The sequence below is a fragment of the Telmatherina bonti genome (assembly GCF_933228915.1).
Source record: "Telmatherina bonti genome assembly, chromosome: 15".
In the NCBI taxonomy this organism is placed as follows: Eukaryota; Metazoa; Chordata; class Actinopteri; order Atheriniformes; family Telmatherinidae; genus Telmatherina; species Telmatherina bonti.
In genome coordinates this window covers 39381380-39402438 of record NC_136613.1, presented here as the reverse complement: position 1 = coordinate 39402438, position 21059 = coordinate 39381380, and the positions used below count along the sequence as shown (strand labels likewise).

Below are 21059 nucleotides of genomic sequence, written 5' to 3'. Positions count from 1 at the left end.
TGTGGTTGTTAGCCAGCTGCCAGGCAGTTTTAGCCAACCGTTAGCCAGCTGCCATGTGGTTGTTAGCCAGCTGCCAGGCAGTTTTAGCCAACCGTTTGCCAGCTGCCATGTGGTTGTTAGCCAGCTGCCAGGCAGTTTTAGCCAACCGTTAGCCAGCTGCCATGTGGTTGTTAGCCAGCTGCCAGGCAGTTTTAGCCAACCGTTAGCCAGCTGCCATGTGGTTGTTAGCCAGCTGCCAGGCAGTTTTAGCCAACCGTTAGCCAGCTGCCATGTGGTTGTTAGCCAGCTGCCAGGCAGTTTTAGCCAACTGTTAGCCAGCTGCCATGTGGTTGTTAGCCAGCTGCCAGGCAGTTTTAGCCAACCGTTTGCCAGCTGCCATGTGGTTGTTAGCCAGCTGCCAGGCAGTTTTAGCCAACCGTTAGCCAGCTGCCATGTGGTTGTTAGCCAGCTGCCAGGCAGTTTTAGCCAACCGTTAGCCAGCTGCCATGTGGTTGTTAGCCAGCTGCCAGGCAGTTTTAGCCAACCGTTAGCCAGCTGCCATGTGGTTGTTAGCCAGCTGCCAGGCAGTTTTAGCCAACCGTTAGCCAGCTGCCATGTGGTTGTTAGCCAGCTGCCAGGCAGTTTTAGCCAACCGTTAGCCAGCTGCCATGTGGTTGTTAGCCAGCTGCCAGGCAGTTTTAGCCAACCGTTAGCCAGCTGCCATGTGGTTGTTAGCCAGCTGTCAGGCAGTTTTTCGCCAGCTGTCTGGCGGTACTTAGCCAGCTGTCAGGCAGTTTTTAGCCAGCTGTCAGGCTGTTTTTAGCCAGCGGTTAGCCAGCTGTCAGGATGTATTTAGCCAGCTGTCAGGCTGTTTTTAGCCAGCGGTTAGCCAGCTGTCAGGATGTATTTAGCCAGCGGTTAGCCAGCTGTCAGGCAGTTTTTCGCCAGCTGTCTGGCGGTACTTAGCCAGCTGTCAGGTGGTTTTTCGCCAGCTGTCTGGCGGTACTTAGCCAGCTGTCAGGTGGTTTTTAGCCAGCTGTCAGGCTGTTTTTAGCCAGCGGTTAGCCAGCTGTCAGGATGTATTTAGCCAGCTATTAGCCAGCTGTCAGGCTGTTTTTAGCCAGCGGTTAGCCAGCTGTCAGGATGTATTTAGCCAGTTGTTAGCCAGCTGTCAGGCAGTTTTTCGCCAGCTGTCTGGCGGTACTTAGGCAGCTGTTAGGCGGTATTTAGCCAGCTATTAGCCAGCTGTCAGGCGGTTTTTAAGCCAGCTGTTAGCCAGCTGTCAGGCAGCTGTGTTGTGGTTTTCAGGGTAAGAAAACAGTACATTTCGTTAAAGAGAATATAGTAAAATTTCAGACAAGTTTTTTTTTTTTAATGACAAGTATTTGTCTCGTTATAGTTTTAAGTTAAATGCTAACAGCATTAGAAAACATAACATTAGAAAATGTTTATATATTTATGTGCAGATATAGTAACAGATTCATAAGAGTGAATATTAGGATGGGAAAGTATTAAACTCAGCCACATAATTTGATTTTGTTGTTGTTTTTTTTTATTTAATCATTTATTTTTGTTTTTGCCCCCAATTGTTGATAATTGAGTAGATGTGAAGGAAATGCTTAGAAAATGTTTTATTCTATGTGTTTTTTGATGTGACAGATCATATTCCTGGTCAGGCATGATGGATTATGTATAACTAATGGCTGCCATCTAGGGGACAAAACTTGTTTATGAGTAAAGTCCCCGAGTTTCAATCTAAATGTGCATCTTGCCATGAAACAGAAAGCGAGTTTCGCTTTGCTCGATGGAAGAAGGCTGTCCAGAAGGCCATGAACTGGGAGACTACAGAGGTCTGCTACAACGGCAACGGTATGTAAATCTGTGATATTTCCCAGCATTTTCCCTGAACATAAAGTGACCAGGTGCAGGAGTCTTATTTTCATCGATCTTGGATGCTTTCTCCCTTGCTGACAATAGGTGTAGTAAAGAAGATGAACGGTGCCCCTTGGGATGTACCTCCCACCCCTCTCCCTATCAGAGTGGACCCCTACAGAGCATGAGACACTTGTTGGCTTTAGCATGGTGACATGTAAACATCTACTAACACGGTGTGTGACCCACAGATTGATCTTCATACATGCATCAGCACCATGGATGTATGATGAAGATGGTTTCAGCGTGATTGAATATTAATAAGAAAAAATAGTTCTGCAGGTAAAACGACTGAATCCTGCAGTACTCATTTCACAGCCGTGCACTTTTTAGGTTGCATGTTACTGGAATGCATGTTTCAATTTGTGTATATATATGTGTGTATGTGTGTGTGTGTGTATATATATATATATATATATATATATATACATACATATGCATATATACATATATACATATATATATATATACATATATATATACACACACACATATATACATACATATATATATATATACATATATATATATATATACACACACATATATACATACATATATATATATATATATATATTATATATATATATATATACACGCACACACTACTCACAAAAAGTTCGGGATATTTGGCTTTCAGGTGAAATTTATGGAAAATGCAATATGTTCATGCTACAGTGATATAATATCATAAAAGTAAGACATTTAAGTAGAAGGATGCACTACTGATTTCCTCATCTCAAAAAATTCATCCAACACAAAAGGTAACAACAATGGTAGTTACACCACAACAAAAAATGTGAACGTCTCAATATCTGGTCATGTGCCCTTGAGCATCAATTACAGCTTGACAACGACGTCTCATGCTGTTCACAAGGCAACTTATTGCCTGCTGAGGCATGGCATCCCACTCTTCTTGAAGGGCAGCCCTCAGGTCATTGAGGTTCTGGGGTGCAGGGTCTCGAGCCTCTACACGACGGCTCAGCTGATCCCACAGGTTTTCAATGGGATTCAGGTCTGGAGAGAGTGCAGGCCGTTCCATTTGAGGTACACCAGTCTCCAACAGCCGTTCCCTGATGATGCGGCTTCGATGAGCAGGAGCATTGTCGTCCATGAAGATGAAATTAGGCCTGTTCATGTAGGGGCACAATCACTGGATTAATGATGTTATTCAGGTAGTATGGGCTTGTCACTGTACCATTCACAAAGAGTAGGGCAGTTCTGTACCAAGTGGACACCCCTGCCCACACTGTAACACCGCCACCACCAAAAGCTGGCCTGGTGACAACAGTGGCTGATGCATAGCGCTCTCCCTGACGTCTCCAACATCGTTGCCGGCCATCATTTCTGCTCAGTGTGAATCGACTTCCATCAGAGAACAGCACTGAGGCCCACTGGTTCCTCGTCCAGCGTAAATGCTCCCTGGCCCATGCAAGACGATGATGCCTGTGCCTGGTGGTGTGGTCAGGTACCCGTGCAGGTCGTCTAGCACGCAGACCACGCTGATGGAAACGGTTTGGAATGGTCTGACGTGACACTTGGGTGCCTCTCACCTCTCTTAAACGTGCCTGGAGTTGAGTGGCATTCATCATCCGGTTTCTCAGGGCAGTGTTCACAATGTAGCGGTCATCAGCACGGGATGTGGCCAAAGGACGTCCACTTCTAGGCCTTTCTGTGACTCTTCCAGTCTCTCCATATCTCTGTTGCAACCTGCTGATGACACTCTGTGACACTCCAAGCTCAGTGGCCACTTCTGCCTGAGAACGTCCTGTTTGAAGCATGGCAATGGCAAGGGACTGTTGTTCCATTGTTAGGTGTCGTCTTGGTCTCATGATGTCAAAATGTGAACAGCATGATGAGGACAACTGTTTAAACACCAGCTCTAACTGAACCAGGACATTTATTGGTCAATTCAAGGATCACACACCTGCCGTGATTTTTGCCGTTAAGCTCCTTGTTAGAGAACAGCAACTTGTGCAAAATTTATTCAAACATTTAACAGTTGGACATGTGCATTTAAAAGCTTAGAGAAGATCACATTAAGTTCACCTGTACAGGTTTGAATGCATTTTAGGCTTGTTGGGAAATTTCACCCAAAAGCTGAATATCCCTAACTTTTTGTGAATAGTGTATATATATATATATATATATATATATATATATATATATATTCATTCATTTTCTAAACCACTTATTCCAATTCAGGGTCGCGGGGAAGCTGGAGCCTATCCCAGCTGGCTTTGGGTGAAAGGCAGGGTACACCCTGGACAGCTCGCCAGTCCATCGCAGGGACACACAGAGAGATGAACAACTACTCACGCTCACACTCCCTCCTAGGGGCAATCTAGAGTGACCAATTAACCTAACATGCATGTGTTTGGATGGTGGGAGGAAGCCGGGGAACCCGGAGAGAACCCACGCATACACAGGAGGAGGAGAACATGCAAACTCCACACAGAAAGGCCACTGACCAAACCCCGCCCCAGCCGAGGATCAAACCAGTGACCTTCTTGCTGTGAGGCCACAGTGCTAACCACTGTGCCACCGTATACATACATACATATATATATATATATGTATATACATATATATATACATACACACACTCACACACATTATCTCACAAAAGTAAGTACACCCCTTCACATTTCTGCGAACATATCTGTACATGGGCTGACACTACAGAAATGACACTTTGGTATCAGTGTGCAGCTTGTATAACAGTCTGAGAACACTCTCCCCTCAAAATAACTCAACACAGCCATTAATGTCTAACCTGCAGGCAACAAAAGTGAGTCCACCCTAAGTAAACATGTCCAAACTGGGCCCACAGAGTCAATATTTTGTGTGGCCACCATCATTTTCCAGCACTGCCTTAACCCTCTTGGGCATGGAGTTGCCCCAGGAATCCTCTTCCTCTCCTCTATGACGACATCACGGAGCTGGGGAATGTTTGAGACCTTTTCCTCCTCTACCTTTCATTTGAGGATGCCCCATAGGTGCTCCATCGGGTTTAGGTCTGGAGACATCCATGGCCATCCTTCTATTTTCCCCTCAGCTTGTCTAGGAAGGCAGCGGTCATCTTTTCCCCTCAGCTTGTCTAGGAAGGCAGAGGTCACCTTTTCCCCTCAGCTTGTCTAGGAAGGCAGCGGTCGTCTTTTCCCCTCAGCTTGTCTAGGAAGGCAGCGGTCGTCTTTTCCCCTCAGCTTGTCTAGGAAGGCAGCGATCGTCCTTTCCCCTCAGCTTGTCTAGGAAGGCAGCGGGCATCTTTTCCCCTCAGCTTGTCTAGGAAGGCAGCAGTCATCTTTTCCCCTCAGCTTGTCTAGGAAGGCAGCGGTCATCTTTTCCCCTCAGCTTGTCTAGGAAGGCAGCGGCCATCTTTTCCCCTCAGCTTGTCTAGGAAGGCAGTGGCAGTCTTGGAGGTGTGTTTGTGGTCGTCATGTTGGAATACTGCCCTGGGCCCAGTTTCTGAGTACAGTACATGTCACAGTACATGTTGGCATTCAGTGTTGCCTCAACAATCTGTAGCTCCCCAGTGCCGGAAGCTCTCATGCAACCCCAGACCATGACACTCCCATCACCATGTTTGACTGTTAGCTAGACACACTTGTCTGACTCCTCTCCTGGTTTCTGCCAAATACCATCTGAACCAAACAGGTTTATCTTGGTCTCGTCAGACCACAGGACCTGGATCCAGTAATCCATGTCCTTCAGCGAACTGCTTGCAGGCTTTCTTGTGCATCATCTTCAGAAGAGTCTTCCCGCTGGGGCGACCGCCATGCAGACCAGTCTGATGCAGCGTGCAGCGTATGGTCTGACCCCTAGCAGACCGACCACCCATCCCTTCACCTCTGCAGCAGTACTGGCAGCACTCAGACGTCTATGTTTCAAAGACAACTTCTGGACACGACGCTGAGCATGTGCGCTCAGTTTCTCAGGTCGACCACAGCGTGGCCTGTTCTGGGTGGAACCGGTCCTGGTAAACCGCTGTGGGGTCTCGGCCACCGTGCTGCAGCTCAGTTTCAGGATGACAGCAATCTTCTTATAGACAAGGCCATCTTTATGTTGAGCAACAATCCTTTCAGATCCTCAAAGTTCTTTACAATGAGGCGCCATGTTGAACTCCCAGTGACCAGGATGAGCTTCTCACAGCAAAAACAGCTCATTTAACACAACTGCTCCACATTCACACCTGAGGACTTGTAACACTAATGCATCACATGACACCAGGGAGGGAAAATGGCAAATTTGGTTTGGACACGTTTACTTAGGGTGGACTCACTTTTGTTGCCTGCAGGTTAGACATTAATGGCTGTGTTGAGTTATTTTGAGGGGAGAGTGTTTTCAGACTGTTATACAAGCTGCACACTGATACCAAAGTGTCATTTCTGTAGTGTCAGCCCATGTACAGATATGTTTGCAGAAATGTGAAGGGGTGTACTCTTGGGAGATTGTGTGCGTGTGTGTACAACCCCCATTTTGTGTAAAATCAGAATTTAATTTTATAGTCTTATGAATCCATTGTTGCCTCCCAGTAAAAGATAAACATGGCAGATGGTGAAACTGATGCAGGATGTGGTCCAGCATGGTGGAATCTGCAACGTCTTCCTTCCAGGCTGATAACAAGCTGGATGCTCCCTCTCCTCTTTAGTCTGCAGGACACGCCGTCCATGCTGTCCACAAACTATTCCACATCTTCATCCAGGTTTCCACTCAGAACATTTTAAATGAGCTTTGGTCCAGAGAAGACGGCGTGTTTCTGGATCCTCTTCACATATGATGGAGCTTTAACCTGCATGTGTGGATTTTAGCCTGAACTGGGTTCACACTGGTTTCTGGAAGCTTCCTGAGTCCATGCACTGGTTTCCAGTAGAGAATCATGTTATAATGCAGAAGATCACCAGCATCCACACTGGTCCCAGCATACAGAGATTCCTTCTGATAATTTTCTACATAGAGGATCTTTAAACTCTGAGGAACATTTTTCTGAATATTTAGATCCAGTTTCTCAGACGGGAAGTTTTTACTGGTTTAGCTGCTAAACCAGTGAAAGACTTGCAGACTTTTTTCCACCAATGATAAAACGCGTCTCATCGTGTGATGTTCATCTTCTGCTGGGGATAAAAGATATATTTATAAATCCTACGTTTTACTTTGGGGCTGTGTGACTTTATCAGTCTTTTCCTCCAGACTATTGATCTCTGAGGAAAACCTGGATTTGGGCCGGTCCTCCGTTTTGTTGTGGCTAACACGTCGTTTCATGTTCCAGACCAACAGCAGTGATGAGACGGGTTGGAACCACAAGTGGGAAAGTATGGAGCAGCGCTGCCAGAGGAAACCTGCTCAGTGCCTTCAGACCTGGACCGCTCCATGTCCACCCGGCTCTCTAACCACCAGCGAGCTTCCATAAGGGAACATTCTTCTGAGAAAAGTTCAAGCAGAGTTGCACTACTGAACCAATACATGTTTATTGACCTGCTTCCTCTGTACATACTGCTGACTACCCATAAACCAGCACAGTGCTGGTCCTGTCCCACTAACCCAGGTCCTGACGATGGTTTCTGGAGCAGGATCTTCCCTGTGAGCTGGTGGGAAAAGCAGCCGATGTGTTCCGAGCTGGATGTCTGCTGATCTGCAGTACAACCCTGGAAATACGTCAATCATGATGCTGTGATTAATATAGAATAAAACTGAGAACATGGTGACGTGTCGTCATTCTGTCACATAAAAAGCTACAGATAATATCTAGGGAGTAAATGAGAGGATGAAACACGGCAGCAGAAACGCTGGAGGCGTTTCCTCTCAGCGGGAGAACTGACGCTTGTCTCTGCTTCCTTTGTTTACGTGCTTGAAGATTTTGGACTTGTGCACGTTCTTCGACTTCTGGTATCCGAAGCCGCCTCCACCTCCTCGTTTCTGCAGCTTCACACCTTTACTGCTGTGAACATCTGGACAGGAGCGTTAAAGAAAAGTCGACATGTCCTGGTTGCTGGAACAAAGAAAACTTCTTTTTTTTTCTCAAACTATGGACTGTGGTGGAACTGATGCTGCTTTCAACCTGCACCGACATGAACACTGGTTATTTCTGCGTCCAACGGCGTCCAGCGGCGTGCAGCGGCGTCCAACGGCGTGCAGCGGCGTCCAGCGGCGTCCAACGGCGTGCAGCGGCGTCCAGCGGCGTGCAGCGGCGTGCAGGGGCGTGCAGGGGCGTGCAGGGGCGTGCAGCGGCGTGCAGCGGCGTCCAGCGGCGTGCAGCGGCGTGCAGCGGCGTCCAGCGGCGTCCAGCGGCGTGCAGGGGCGTCCAGCGGCGTCCAGCGGCGTGCAGGGGCGTCCAGCGGCGTGCAGCGGCGTCCAGCGGCGTGCAGGGGCGTGCAGCGGCGTGCAGCGGCGTGCAGCGGCGTCCAGCGGCGTCCAGCGGCGTGCAGCGGCGTCCAGCGGCGTCCAGCGGCGTCCAGCGGCGTCCAGCGGCGTGCAGCGGCGTGCAGGGGCGTCCAGCGGCGTGCAGGGGCGTCCAGCGGCGTGCAGCGGCGTCCAGCGGCGTGCAGGGGCGTCCAGCGGCGTGCAGCGGCGTGCAGGGGCGTCCAGCGGCGTGCAGCGGCGTCCAGCGGCGTGCAGCGGCGTGCAGCGGCGTGCAGCGGCGTGCAGCGGCGTCCAGCGGCGTGCAGCGGCGTCCAACGGCGTGCAGCGGCGTCCAGCGGCGTCCAACGGCGTGCAGCGGCGTCCAGCGGCGTGCAGCGGCGTGCAGGGGCGTGCAGGGGCGTCCAGCGGCGTGCAGCGGCGTGCAGCGGCGTCCAGCGGCGTCCAGCGGCGTCCAGCGGCGTGCAGCGGCGTGCAGCGGCGTGCAGGGGCGTGCAGCGGCGTCCAGCGGCGTCCAGCGGCGTCCAGCGGCGTGCAGGGGCGTCCAGCGGCGTGCAGCGGCGTGCAGCGGCGTCCAGCGGCGTCCAGCGGCGTGCAGCGGCGTGCAGGGGCGTGCAGCGGCGTGCAGGGGCGTCCAGCGGCGTCCAGCGGCGTGCAGGGGCGTCCAGCGGCGTGCAGCGGCGTGCAGCGGCGTGCAGCGGCGTCCAGCGGCGTGCAGCGGCGTCCAGCGGCGTCCAGCGGCGTCCAGCGGCGTCCAGCGGCGTGCAGCGGCGTGCAGGGGCGTCCAGCGGCGTGCAGGGGCGTCCAGCGGCGTGCAGCGGCGTCCAGCGGCGTGCAGGGGCGTCCAGCGGCGTGCAGCGGCGTGCAGGGGCGTCCAGCGGCGTGCAGCGGCGTCCAGCGGCGTGCAGCGGCGTGCAGCGGCGTGCAGCGGCGTCCAGCGGCGTGCAGCGGCGTCCAACGGCGTGCAGCGGCGTCCAGCGGCGTCCAACGGCGTGCAGCGGCGTCCAGCGGCGTGCAGCGGCGTGCAGGGGCGTGCAGGGGCGTCCAGCGGCGTGCAGCGGCGTGCAGCGGCGTCCAGCGGCGTCCAGCGGCGTGCAGCGGCGTGCAGCGGCGTGCAGGGGCGTGCAGCGGCGTCCAGCGGCGTCCAGCGGCGTCCAGCGGCGTGCAGGGGCGTCCAGCGGCGTGCAGCGGCGTGCAGCGGCGTCCAGCGGCGTGCAGCGGCGTGCAGGGGCGTGCAGCGGCGTGCAGGGGCGTCCAGCGGCGTCCAGCGGCGTCCAGCGGCGTGCAGCGGCGTGCAGCGGCGTGCAGCGGCGTGCAGGGGCGTGCAGGGGCGTGCAGGGGCGTCCAGCGGCGTGCAGCGGCGTCCAGCGGCGTGCAGGGGCGTCCAGCGGCGTGCAGGGGCGTCCAGCGGCGTCCAGCGGCGTGCAGGGGCGTCCAGCGGCGTCCAGCGGCGTGCAGGGGCGTCCAGCGGCGTCCAGCGGCGTGCAGCGGCGTCCAGCGGCGTGCAGCGGCGTGCAGCGGCGTGCAGCGGCGTCCAGCGGCGTGCAGCGGCGTGCAGCATCGTAAACGTAAATTAACGCCGTATTTTAAACCGTAAAAAGCTGCATGTGCCGTTTTTTTTTTTACATGCAAACACGTTGTGAATCTGAAGGCGCGGTGGCGTGTGATCCCGGTTCTGGTCCCGGTTCTGGTGTAGCGTCCCGGAACCTCAGTGGTTTCCGGTCAACCAGCCTACCTCTGCATCAGTTTTTAGCAGAACCTGGACTCTTGTTTTATTTCTTATCTTTTCTGTTAGAAAAACGTATAAAATGTTCTATTTTCAAAATAAAAAAACTGAATTTTCCCTGAAAGTTAAACTGGAACCAAACATAAACCTGGTTGATGGCGGAGAAGCAGGTTGGAGCCTGTAAAATGCTGGCAGGAAGAGGAGACACATGTCGGGATGGAAAAGGATACTGAGGTCAACAAATGGAGGAACTTTGAAGCCGAAGGACAGCGCCACCATGGGGAGGTTGAGTGTGTTGACGCTGTAGATCTGCTTGAGCGAGTGGGAGTCGTACGCCCTCACATACGACTTGTAGGCCTCCTGGGCCGACTTGTGGAGGTAGTAGTTCTTCTCAATCAGCTTCTCCAGCTGGAACAGAAGAGCTTTGGGGTTAAACTCCTGCCATGAAGCTTTTCTGCTGCAGGAAGTCAGAGGTCTTTACCTGGGACTGGATGTCGGAGATTTTACTCCAGGAAAACTCAAACTCGCTCAGCGGGACCTGAACAGACACCAGCGAGGCTTCATCAGGTCACATCTAAACCATGACAGCTGGATGTGTGAGACAGGACAAAAACCAGACCTTGGCCTGCTTCAGGAAGCGGAGGAACCCGAGCTCTTCAGGCCGAAGGATGAGGAGGGCGTGGCCTCGGCCGTTGACGCCGCGGGCTGTTCGGCCCACCCGGTGGATGTACTCCTGAAAGCAGCAGCAGAAGCTTCAACACCACACAGCTCTTTACTGCGTCTACTTTAAATAAAACTCTACAATGTTTCCGACCTTGGGGTCGTCAGGGGGGTCGTACTGGACGATCCAGTCCACCTCTGGGATGTCGAGTCCTCGAGCCGCCACATCTGTACACAGCAGGATGCCTGAGTCTGCGTTGCAGAACTGGAAGAAGGTGGTGGTCCGTTTGGTCTGCTTCTGCTTTCCCTGCAGGGTGAGACACAGGAAGAGCTCTGCAGGTTGACCAGCGGATGTCCGGTCGCCCCATCCAAACGCCTTCCAGCTGACAGGTGACCAGCCTGGAAGCCGCTCTGCACGGTAGCGCTGGCGTTAGCGTTGCAGCGAGCGGCGCCTTACGTGAATGGCCATGACGGGAAGGTCGATGTAGTTCAGCAACTCATAGTGGAATTTAACCGACATGCAGGAGGAGAAAAACACCATCAGTTTCTTCTTGCGGTTCTTCTTCAGGAAGGTGAAAAGCAGCAGGAAGCGTTTCTCCGACGGACACACCACGTAGCCCTGAAACGGCGCACCATGCGTTTAGAGAACGCCTCCCCCTCCCGAGAAGCCCTGAGACAGACGAGTCAGACCATACCTGCTCCAGACCGTCCACCGTAGCTTTGTCTTTGTTATCATCTACCCCGACATACAGCGGCTCCTTCTTCAGGGAGATCCGAGCCAAGTCTTCCACCTTTCTGGTCTGAGTGGCTGAAAACAGCATGGTTTGTCTCTTCTCTAGACGTCAGACACAAGCAGAGTGTGAACGAGGATGAAGCTTTGCATGCTGGGAACGCTGGGATGGCAGGAGGGAGGCGGAACAGGAACGTACTCGGCAGAAGCTTGATGATCTGCTTCAACTCCTCCTCGAAGCCCACCTCTAAGATCCGGTCGGCCTCGTCGATGATCAGACACTGGAGGTTTTTGAACATGAAGCCGGGGGTGTTCTGGGGGGAAGTCGCAAGCTCGTCGTTAGAGGAGAGAAAACAGAGAGAATAAAAGTGTTTCTACAGCAACCGTCACCTGCAGGTGGTCCAGAAGACGGCCTGGCGTGGCCACCAGGATGTTGACCCCGTTGGCCAGCTTCTGGGCCTCAGCAGAGCGGTTGCTGCCCCCCATGATTAGCCCGTAGGTGTGCACGTGATGGGTCATGAGCTCCTTCAGCACCCCGTAGGTCTGCATGGCCAGCTCCCGCGTGGGAGAGAGGATCACCACACCGGTTCCTGGTGACAGGACCACGTTCCCGAGTCAGACCAAACAGAAGCAGCAGCACAGCTCTGAGGCTCGGATAAGCGACTCACCGTTTCTAGGCATGAACTTCAGCTTGTAAATCAGTTCAATAGAAGGGATGAGGAAGGCCAGCGTTTTGCCACTTCCTGTCTTAGCAGCAGCCAGAACATCCCTGCAGGAGAGCAGATAAACGCTAAGCACAACGCTGATGTTATCATCATTCAGGTGACGTGCCATCGTACCTCCCCTCCAGCAGTGGGCGGATGCTCTTGTGTTGGATCTCCGTCATGTGTTGGAAGCCCATCTCCTTCACTCCCTTCAGCGTGTTCTCGCTCACCAGCTCGGCGAGGGAGGAGAATGACGTGTCCTCGAACGCTCCTGTAAGACAAGGATCCAGCATCAGTGTTAGACCAAGTCTCAGCTGGACCCAGGCTGACCAACAAGGAGGCCTCTTCCTCCCGTTCTTCACATGCATGTAAAATTCCAGCTACATTTTAACGCAGATGTGTGTATGACATGGAGAGACGTGACGTTAACATGACGTAGCGGAACGTAAACTGGAGAGACGTGACGTTAACATGACGTAGCGGAACGTAAACTGGAGAGACGTGACGTTAACATGACGTAGCGGAACGTAAACTGGAGAGACGTGACGTTAACATGACGTAGCGGACCGTAAACTGGAGAGACGTGACGTTAACATGACGTAGCGGAACGTAAACTGGAGAGACGTGACGTTAACATGACGTAGCGGAACGTAAACTGGAGAGACGTGACGTTAACATGACGTAGCGGAACGTAAACTGGAGAGACGTGACGTTAACATGACGTAGCGGACCGTAAACTGGAGAGACGTGACGTTAACATGACGTAGCGGAACGTAAACTGAAGAGACGTGACGTTAACATGACGTAGCGGAACATAAACTGGAGAGACGTGACGTTAACATGACGTAGCGGAACGTAAACTGGAGAGACGTGACGTTAACATGACGTAGCGGAACGTAAACTGGAGAGACGTGACGTTAACATGACGTAGCGGAACGTAAACTGAAGAGACGTGACGTTAACATGACGTAGCGGACCGTTAATCTGAGAGACATGACGTTAAACAGCTGCAGACGCCAACATGCCGTCATTTCTGAGCCAGCAGGACGTCTTTTGGACATCTCATCTTGCTAGAAACATCTTCAGTCCCTCTGATTTCTCCACATAGAAAATATGACATTCATGTTGTTTATCGTCACTGAGATGAAGTTCAGACACGTGATCTGTGATCCACTTCATCCAGGCAGCCAATAGAAACGCAGCACAGAGTGGCGCATCAGGCTGACCTGGTTACCTGCTTCCATCATACCTGTTAAACCAGATGGCAGCTCAGGCTGATCTTCCTCTTCCTCATCCAGTCCACGCTCCTCTGCTGGATCTTCCTCCTCCTCTTCCTGAGTCTTTCCTCTCTTCTCAGCTGAACCCAGACGTGGAAAAGTCATTAGAACTATCAGTAAAACTGGTGAAGCAGATCCAGAGTCCTGAACTCCCACAGCTGTTACCTGGTGGTTCACCCGCAGTCATCGGCTTTCTTTTTTTCTTCTTGTGTTTCTTCAGAGCCGTTTCCTCCGTGGCGACCCCCTCCTCACACCCCCCAGCCTGCTGCTTCGCTTTCTTTTTGGCCTGGCTATCTGGCTGACAGCTGAAGGTGGGCTCCTCGTCAACCCCTACTGCAACAGACAGCACATGAACCAGGTGACACACAGAGTCTCCAGTCTATGTTCCAGTTTAGGTAGAACATTCCTGTTACTCCTCCTGGTAACCTCCGCCAAGGAAGTCACGTTTTTACCTGCGTCGGTCTCTCTGTCTGTGTTCAAGAATTATGGACAGACTTTCATGACATTTTCAGGGGTTGTTAGAAACAGGAGAACGGATTTCAGTTTGGTGGTGATCCGGATAACTTTCAGCCAGTTTACTGCCACTGATGTTTACAGGGACTGGTTCCCAGTTTAATGTTGAAGGACTGGTTCCCAGTTTAATGTTGAAGGACTGGTTCCCAGTTTAACATGAAAGGACTGGTTCCCAGTTTAATGTTGAAGGACTGGTTCCCAGTTTAACATGAAAGGACTGGTTCCCAGTTTAATGTTGAAGGACTGGTTCCCAGTTTAACATGAAAGGACTGGTTCCCAGTTTAACATGAAAGGACTGGTTCCCAGTTTAACATGAAAGGACTGGTTCCCAGTTTAACATGAAAGGACTGGTTCCCAGTTTAACATGAAAGGACTGGTTCCCAGTTTAACATGAAAGGACGGGTTCCCAGTTTAACATGAAAGGACGGGTTCCCAGTTTAACATGAAAGGACGGGTTCCCAGTTTAACATGAAAGGACGGGTTCCCAGTTTAACATGAAAGGACGGGTTCCCAGTTTAACATGAAAGGACGGGTTCCCAGTTTAACATGAAAGGACGGGTTCCCAGTTTAATATTAAAGGACTGGTTCCCAGTTTAACATGAAAGGACGGGTTCCCAGTTTAACATGAAAGGACGGGTTCCCAGTTTAACATGAAAGGACGGGTTCCCAGTTTAACATGAAAGGACGGGTTCCCAGTTTAACATGAAAGGACGGGTTCCCAGTTTAACATTAAAGGACGGGTTCCCAGTTTAATATTAAAGGACTGGTTCCCAGTTTAACATGAAAGGACGGGTTCCCAGTTTAACATGAAAGGACGGGTTCCCAGTTTAACATGAAAGGACTGGTTCCCAGTTTAACATGAAAGGACTGGTTCCCAGTTTGATATGAAAGGACTGGTTCCCAGTTTAATATGAAAGGACTGGTTCCCAGTTTAATATGAAAGGACTGGTTCCCAGTTTAATATGAAAGGACTGGTTCCCAGTTTAATATGAAAGGACTGGTTCCCAGTTTAACATGAAAGGACGGGTTCCCAGTTTAACATGAAAGGACGGGTTCCCAGTTTAACATGAAAGGACGGGTTCCCAGTTTAACATGAAAGGACTGGTTCCCAGTTTAACATGAAAGGACGGGTTCCCAGTTTAACATGAAAGGACTGGTTCCCAGTTTAACATGAAAGGACTGGTTCCCAGTTTAATATGAAAGGACTGGTTCCCAGTTTAATATGAAAGGACTGGTTCCCAGTTTAATATGAAAGGACTGGTTCCCAGTTTAATATGAAAGGACTGGTTCCCAGTTTAACATGAAAGGACTGGTTCCCAGTTTAATATGAAAGGACTGGTTCCCAGTTTAATATGAAAGGACTGGTTCCCAGTTTAATATGAAAGGACTGGTTCCCAGTTTAATATGAAAGGACTGGTTCCCAGTTTAACATGAAAGGACTGGTTCCCAGTTTAACATGAAAGGACTGGTTCCCAGTTTAACATGAAAGGACTGGTTCCCAGTTTAATATGAAAGGACTGGTTCCCAGTTTAATATGAAAGGACTGGTTCCCAGTTTAATATGAAAGGACTGGTTCCCAGTTTAATATGAAAGGACGGGTTCTCAGTTTAATATGAAAGGACGGGTTCCCAGTTTAACATGAAAGGACGGGTTCCCAGTTTAACATGAAAGGACGGGTTCCCAGTTTAACATTAAAGGACTGGTTCCCAGTTTAATATGAAAGGACTGGTTCCCAGTTTAATATGAAAGGACTGGTTCCCAGTTTAATATGAAAGGACTGGTTCCCAGTTTAATATTAAAGGACTGGTTCCCAGTTTAATATGAAAGGACTGGTTCCCAGTTTAATATGAAAGGACTGGTTCCCAGTTTAATATGAAAGGACTGGTTCCCAGTTTAACATGAAAGGACGGGTTCCCAGTTTAACATGAAAGGACGGGTTCCCAGTTTAACATGAAAGGACGGGTTCCCAGTTTAACATGAAAGGACTGGTTCCCAGTTTAATATTAAAGGACTGGTTCCCAGTTTAATATTAAAGGACTGGTTCCCAGTTTAATATGAAAGGACTGGTTCCCAGTTTAATATGAAAGGACTGGTTCCCAGTTTAATATGAAAGGACTGGTTCCCAGTTTAATATGAAAGGACTGGTTCCCAGTTTAATATGAAAGGACTGGTTCCCAGTTTAATATGAAAGGACTGGTTCCCAGTTTAATATGAAAGGACTGGTTCCCAGTTTAATATGAAAGGACTGGTTCCCAGTTTAATATGAAAGGACTGGTTCCCAGTTTAACATGAAAGGACTGGTTCCCAGTTTAATATGAAAGGACTGGTTCCCAGTTTAATATTAACGGACTGGTTCCCAGTATAATGTTGAAGGACTGGTTCCCAGTTTAATATTAAAGGACTGGTTCCCAGTTTAATATGAAAGGACTGGTTCCCAGTTTAATATGAAAGGACTGGTTCCCAGTTTAATATGAAAGGACTGGTTCCCAGTTTAATGTTGAAGGACTGGTTCCCAGTTTAATATGAAAGGACGGGTTCCGAGTTTAATATTAAAGGACTGGTTCCCAGTTTAATATGAAAGGACGGGTTCCGAGTTTAATGTTGAAGGACTGGTTCCCAGTTTAATGTTGAAGGACTGGTTCCCAGTTTAATATGAAAGGACTGGTTCCCAGTTTAATATGAAAGGACTGGTTCCCAGTTTAATGTTGAAGGACTGGTTCCCAGTTTAATATTAAAGGACTGGTTCCCAGTTTAATATTAAAGGACTGGTTCCCAGTTTAATATTACAGGACTGGTTCCCAGTTTAATATTACAGGACTGGTTCCCAGTTTAATATTACAGGACTGGTTCCCAGTTTAATATTACAGGACTGGTTCCCAGTTTAATGTTAAAGGACTGGTTCCCAGTTTAATATTAAAGGACTGGTTCCCAGTTTAACATGAAAGGACTGGTTCCCAGTTTAACATGAAAGGACTGGTTCCCAGTTTAATATCAAAGGACTGGTTCCCAGCTTAATGTTGAAGGACTGGTTCCCAGTTTAATGTTGAAGGACTGGTTCCCAGTTTAATATTAAAGGACTGGTTCCCAGTTTAATATTAAAGGACTGGTTCCCAGTTTAATATTAAAGGACTGGTTCCCAGTTTAACATGAAAGGACTGGTTCCCAGTTTAATATTAAAGGACTGGTTCCCAGTTTAATATTAAAGGACTGGTTCCCAGCTTAATGTTGAAGGACTGGTTCCCAGTTTAATGTTGAAGGACTGGTTCCCAGTTTAATATTAAAGGACTGGTTCCCAGTTTAATATTAAAGGACTGGTTCCCAGTTTAATATTAAAGGACTGGTTCCCAGTTTAATATTAAAGGACTGGTTCCCAGTTTAATGTTGAAGGACTGGTTCCCAGTTTAATGTTGAAGGACTGGTTCCCAGTTTAATGTTGAAGGACTGGTTCCCAGTTTAATGTTGAAGGACTGGTTCCCAGTTTAATGTTGAAGGACTGGTTCCCAGTTTAATATTAAAGGACTGGTTCCCAGTTTAATGTTGAAGGACTGGTTCCCAGTTTAATGTTGAAGGACTGGTTCCCAGTTTAATGTTGAAGGACTGGTTCCCAGTTTAATGTTGAAGGACTGGTTCCCAGTTTAATGTTAAAGGACTGGTTCCCAGTTTAATATGAAAGGACTGGTTCCCAGTTTAATATGAAAGGACTGGTTCCCAGTTTAATATGAAAGGACTGGTTCCCAGTTTAATATGAAAGGACTGGTTCCCAGTTTAACATGAAAGGACTGGTTCCTAGTTTAATATTAAAGGACTGGTTCCCAGTTTAACATGAAAGGACTGGTTCCCAGTTTAACATGAAAGGACTGGTTCCCAGTTTAACATGAAAGGACTGGTTCCCAGTTTAACATGAAAGGACTGGTTCCCAGTTTAACATGAAAGGACTGGTTCCCAGTTTAACATGAAAGGACGGGTTCCCAGTTTAACATGAAAGGACGGGTTCCCAGTTTAACATGAAAGGACTGGTTCCCAGTTTAACATGAAAGGACGGGTTCCCAGTTTAACATGAAAGGACTGGTTCCCAGTTTAACATGAAAGGACTGGTTCCCAGTTTAACATGAAAGGACGGGTTCCCAGTTTAACATGAAAGGACGGGTTCCCAGTTTAACATGAAAGGACGGGTTCCCAGTTTAACATGAAAGGACTGGTTCCCAGTTTAACATGAAAGGACTGGTTCCCAGTTTAACATGAAAGGACTGGTTCCCAGTTTAATATGAAAGGACTGGTTCCCAGTTTAATATGAAAGGACTGGTTCCCAGTTTAACATGAAAGGACTGGTTCCCAGTTTAATATGAAAGGACTGGTTCCCAGTTTAATATGAAAGGACTGGTTCCCAGTTTAACATGAAAGGACGGGTTCCCAGTTTAACATGAAAGGACGGGTTCCCAGTTTAACATTAAAGGACTGGTTCCCAGTTTAACATGAAAGGACTGGTTCCCAGTTTAACATGAAAGGACTGGTTCCCAGTTTAATATTAAAGGACTGGTTCCCAGTTTAATGTTGAAGGACTGGTTCCCAGTTTAACATTAAAGGACTGGTTCCCAGTTTAATATTAAAGGACTGGTTCCCAGTTTAATGTTGAAGGACTGGTTCCCAGTTTAATGTTGAAGGACTGGTTCCCAGTTTAATGTTGAAGGACTGGTTCCCAGTTTAATGTTAAAGGACTGGTTCCCAGTTTAATATTAAAGGACTGGTTCCCAGTTTAATATTACAGGACTGGTTCCCAGTTTAATGTTAAAGGACGGGTTCCCAGTTTAATATTAAAGGACTGGTTCCCAGTTTAATGTTAAAGGACGGGTTCCCAGTTTAATATGAAAGGACTGGTTCCCAGTTTAATATTAACGGACTGGTTCCCAGTTTAATATTAACGGACTGGTTCCCAGTATAATGTTGAAGGACTGGTTCCCAGTTTAATATTAAAGGACTGGTTCCCAGTTTAATATGAAAGGACTGGTTCCCAGTTTAATATGAAAGGACTGGTTCCCAGTTTAATATGAAAGGACTGGTTCCCAGTTTAATGTTGAAGGACTGGTTCCCAGTTTAATATGAAAGGACGGGTTCCGAGTTTAATATTAAAGGACTGGTTCCCAGTTTAATATGAAAGGACGGGTTCCGAGTTTAATGTTGAAGGACTGGTTCCCAGTTTAATGTTGAAGGACTGGTTCCCAGTTTAATATGAAAGGACTGGTTCCCAGTTTAATATTAAAGGACTGGTTCCCAGTTTAATGTTGAAGGACTGGTTCCCAGTTTAATATTAAAGGACTGGTTCCCAGTTTAATATTAAAGGACTGGTTCCCAGTTTAATATTACAGGACTGGTTCCCAGTTTAATGTTAAAGGACTGGTTCCCAGTTTAATATTAAAGGACTGGTTCCCAGTTTAACATGAAAGGACTGGTTCCCAGTTTAACATGAAAGGACTGGTTCCCAGTTTAATATTAAAGGACTGGTTCCCAGCTTAATGTTGAAGGACTGGTTCCCAGTTTAATGTTGAAGGACTGGTTCCCAGTTTAATATTAAAGGACTGGTTCCCAGTTTAATATTAAAGGACTGGTTCCCAGTTTAATATTAAAGGACTGGTTCCCAGTTTAATGTTGAAGGACTGGTTCCCAGTTTAATGTTGAAGGACTGGTTCCCAGTTTAATGTTGAAGGACTGGTTCCCAGTTTAATGTTGAAGGACTGGTTCCCAGTTTAATGTTGAAGGACTGGTTCCCAGTTTAATGTTGAAGGACTGGTTCCCAGTTTAATGTTGAAGGACTGGTTCCCAGTTTAATGTTGAAGGACTGGTTCCCAGTTTAATGTTGAAGGACTGGTTCCCAGTTTAATATGAAAGGACTGGTTCCCAGTTTAATATGAAAGGACTGGTTCCCAGTTTAATATGAAAGGACTGGTTCCCAGTTTAATATGAAAGGACTGGTTCCTAGTTTAATATTAAAGGACTGGTTCCCAGTTTAATATTAAAGGACTGGTTCCCAGTTTAATATTAAAGGACTGGTTCCCAGTTTAATGTTGAAGGACTGGTTCCCAGTTTAATGTTGAAGGACTGGTTCCCAGTTTAATATGAAAGGACTGGTTCCCAGTTTAATGTTGAAGGACTGGTTCCCAGTTTAATATTAAAGGACTGGTTCCCAGTTTAATGTTGAAGGACTGGTTCCCAGTTTAATATTAAAGGACTGGTACCCAGTTTAATATTAAAGGACTGGTTCCCAGTTTAATATTAAAGGACTGGTTCCCAGTTTAATATTAAAGGACTGGTTCCCAGTTTAATATTAAAGGACTGGTACCCAGTTTAATATTAAAGGACTGGTACCCAGTTTAACATGAAAGGACTGGTTCCCAGTTTAATGTTGAAGGACTGGTTCCCAGTTTAATATTAAAGGACTGGTTCCCAGTTTAATATGAAAGGACTGGTTCCCAGTTTAATATTAAAGGACTGGTTCCCAGTTTAATATTAAAGGACTGGTTCCCAGTTTAATATTAAAGGACTGGTTCCCAGTTTAATATGAAAGGACTGGTTCCCAGTTTAATATGAAAGGACTGGTTCCTAGTTTAATATTAAAGGACTGGTTCCCAGTTTAATATTAAAGGACTGGTTCCCAGTTTAATATTAAAGGACTGGTTCCCAGTTTAATGTTGAAGGACTGGTTCCCAGTTTAATATTTAAGCAGATCAAAGTGAAACTGGTCTCCGTGAGGAGGAAAGGCTGCTGGCTCAACATTTACCGCCGAAATAAAAAGAGACATTTTCAGTCCTCACCTCCTTCTCCTCCTCCTGCTCCTTCTTCTGAGCCGTGCTTCAACATCTTCCGCTCTTTATTTTTCTCATTTCTTTTCTGAATTTTCTTCCGAAGGAGCTTCATCTGCAAGTCCGCCATGGTTTCTCAGCACCACACGTGGGGAGTGAGCGTGACGTCTGAGGACCTTTCGGCTTCCTGTTGGTTTGCCTGAGTAAAAACATGAAAAGGTCCTCGCCTAAAAATAATGAAAATGCCTGAAGAAAAACATATAGTTTGTGTCTAAATATTTAATGGCACCGACTGTAGACTGTACAGTGTAATTGATATTATTTACTGATGCTGTATTAATAAATTCAATTTTCCATTTATCTTCAGGACTCCAAGTTCTGGTTACA

At 48.2% G+C, this 21059-nt stretch overlaps 2 protein-coding genes across 4 annotated transcripts in view; one reads left to right on the top strand and one right to left on the bottom strand.

Moving 5' to 3' along the window:
* Positions 1 to 7313, top strand: part of LOC306767000 (glycerol kinase-like) — a 37169-nt gene extending 29856 nt beyond the window's left edge. Inside the window, exons 18-19 of the mRNA XM_079254882.1 lie at positions 1762 to 1848; positions 7181 to 7313. Coding sequence (XP_079111008.1) covers positions 1762 to 1848; positions 7181 to 7194 — 101 coding nt within the window. The 3' untranslated portion in view covers positions 7195 to 7313. The remainder of the gene's footprint in view (positions 1 to 1761; positions 1849 to 7180) is intronic.
* On the bottom strand, positions 7256 to 20825 carry ddx18 (DEAD (Asp-Glu-Ala-Asp) box polypeptide 18). Of its 3 annotated transcripts, none has more exons than XM_079254880.1 (14): positions 20685 to 20825; positions 13531 to 13695; positions 13338 to 13445; positions 12224 to 12359; positions 12053 to 12153; positions 11775 to 11974; positions 11584 to 11698; positions 11350 to 11489; positions 11112 to 11273; positions 10809 to 10961; positions 10614 to 10727; positions 10476 to 10532; positions 10225 to 10402; positions 7256 to 7859 (listed from the first exon to the last, which is right to left on the bottom strand). In XM_079254880.1, exons 1-14 carry the CDS (start codon positions 20800 to 20802, stop codon positions 7714 to 7716), a joined length of 1893 nt encoding a protein of 630 aa, XP_079111006.1. In that variant the 5' UTR covers positions 20803 to 20825; the 3' UTR covers positions 7256 to 7713. The 3 variants fall into 3 exon arrangements, with proteins under 3 accessions (XP_079111006.1, XP_079111005.1, XP_079111007.1); XM_079254879.1 differs by having other exon boundaries at positions 13531 to 13698; positions 20685 to 20816; XM_079254881.1 differs by lacking the exon at positions 11112 to 11273 and having other exon boundaries at positions 13531 to 13698; positions 20685 to 20816.
* Between the last annotated feature and the right edge of the window lie 234 nt (positions 20826 to 21059).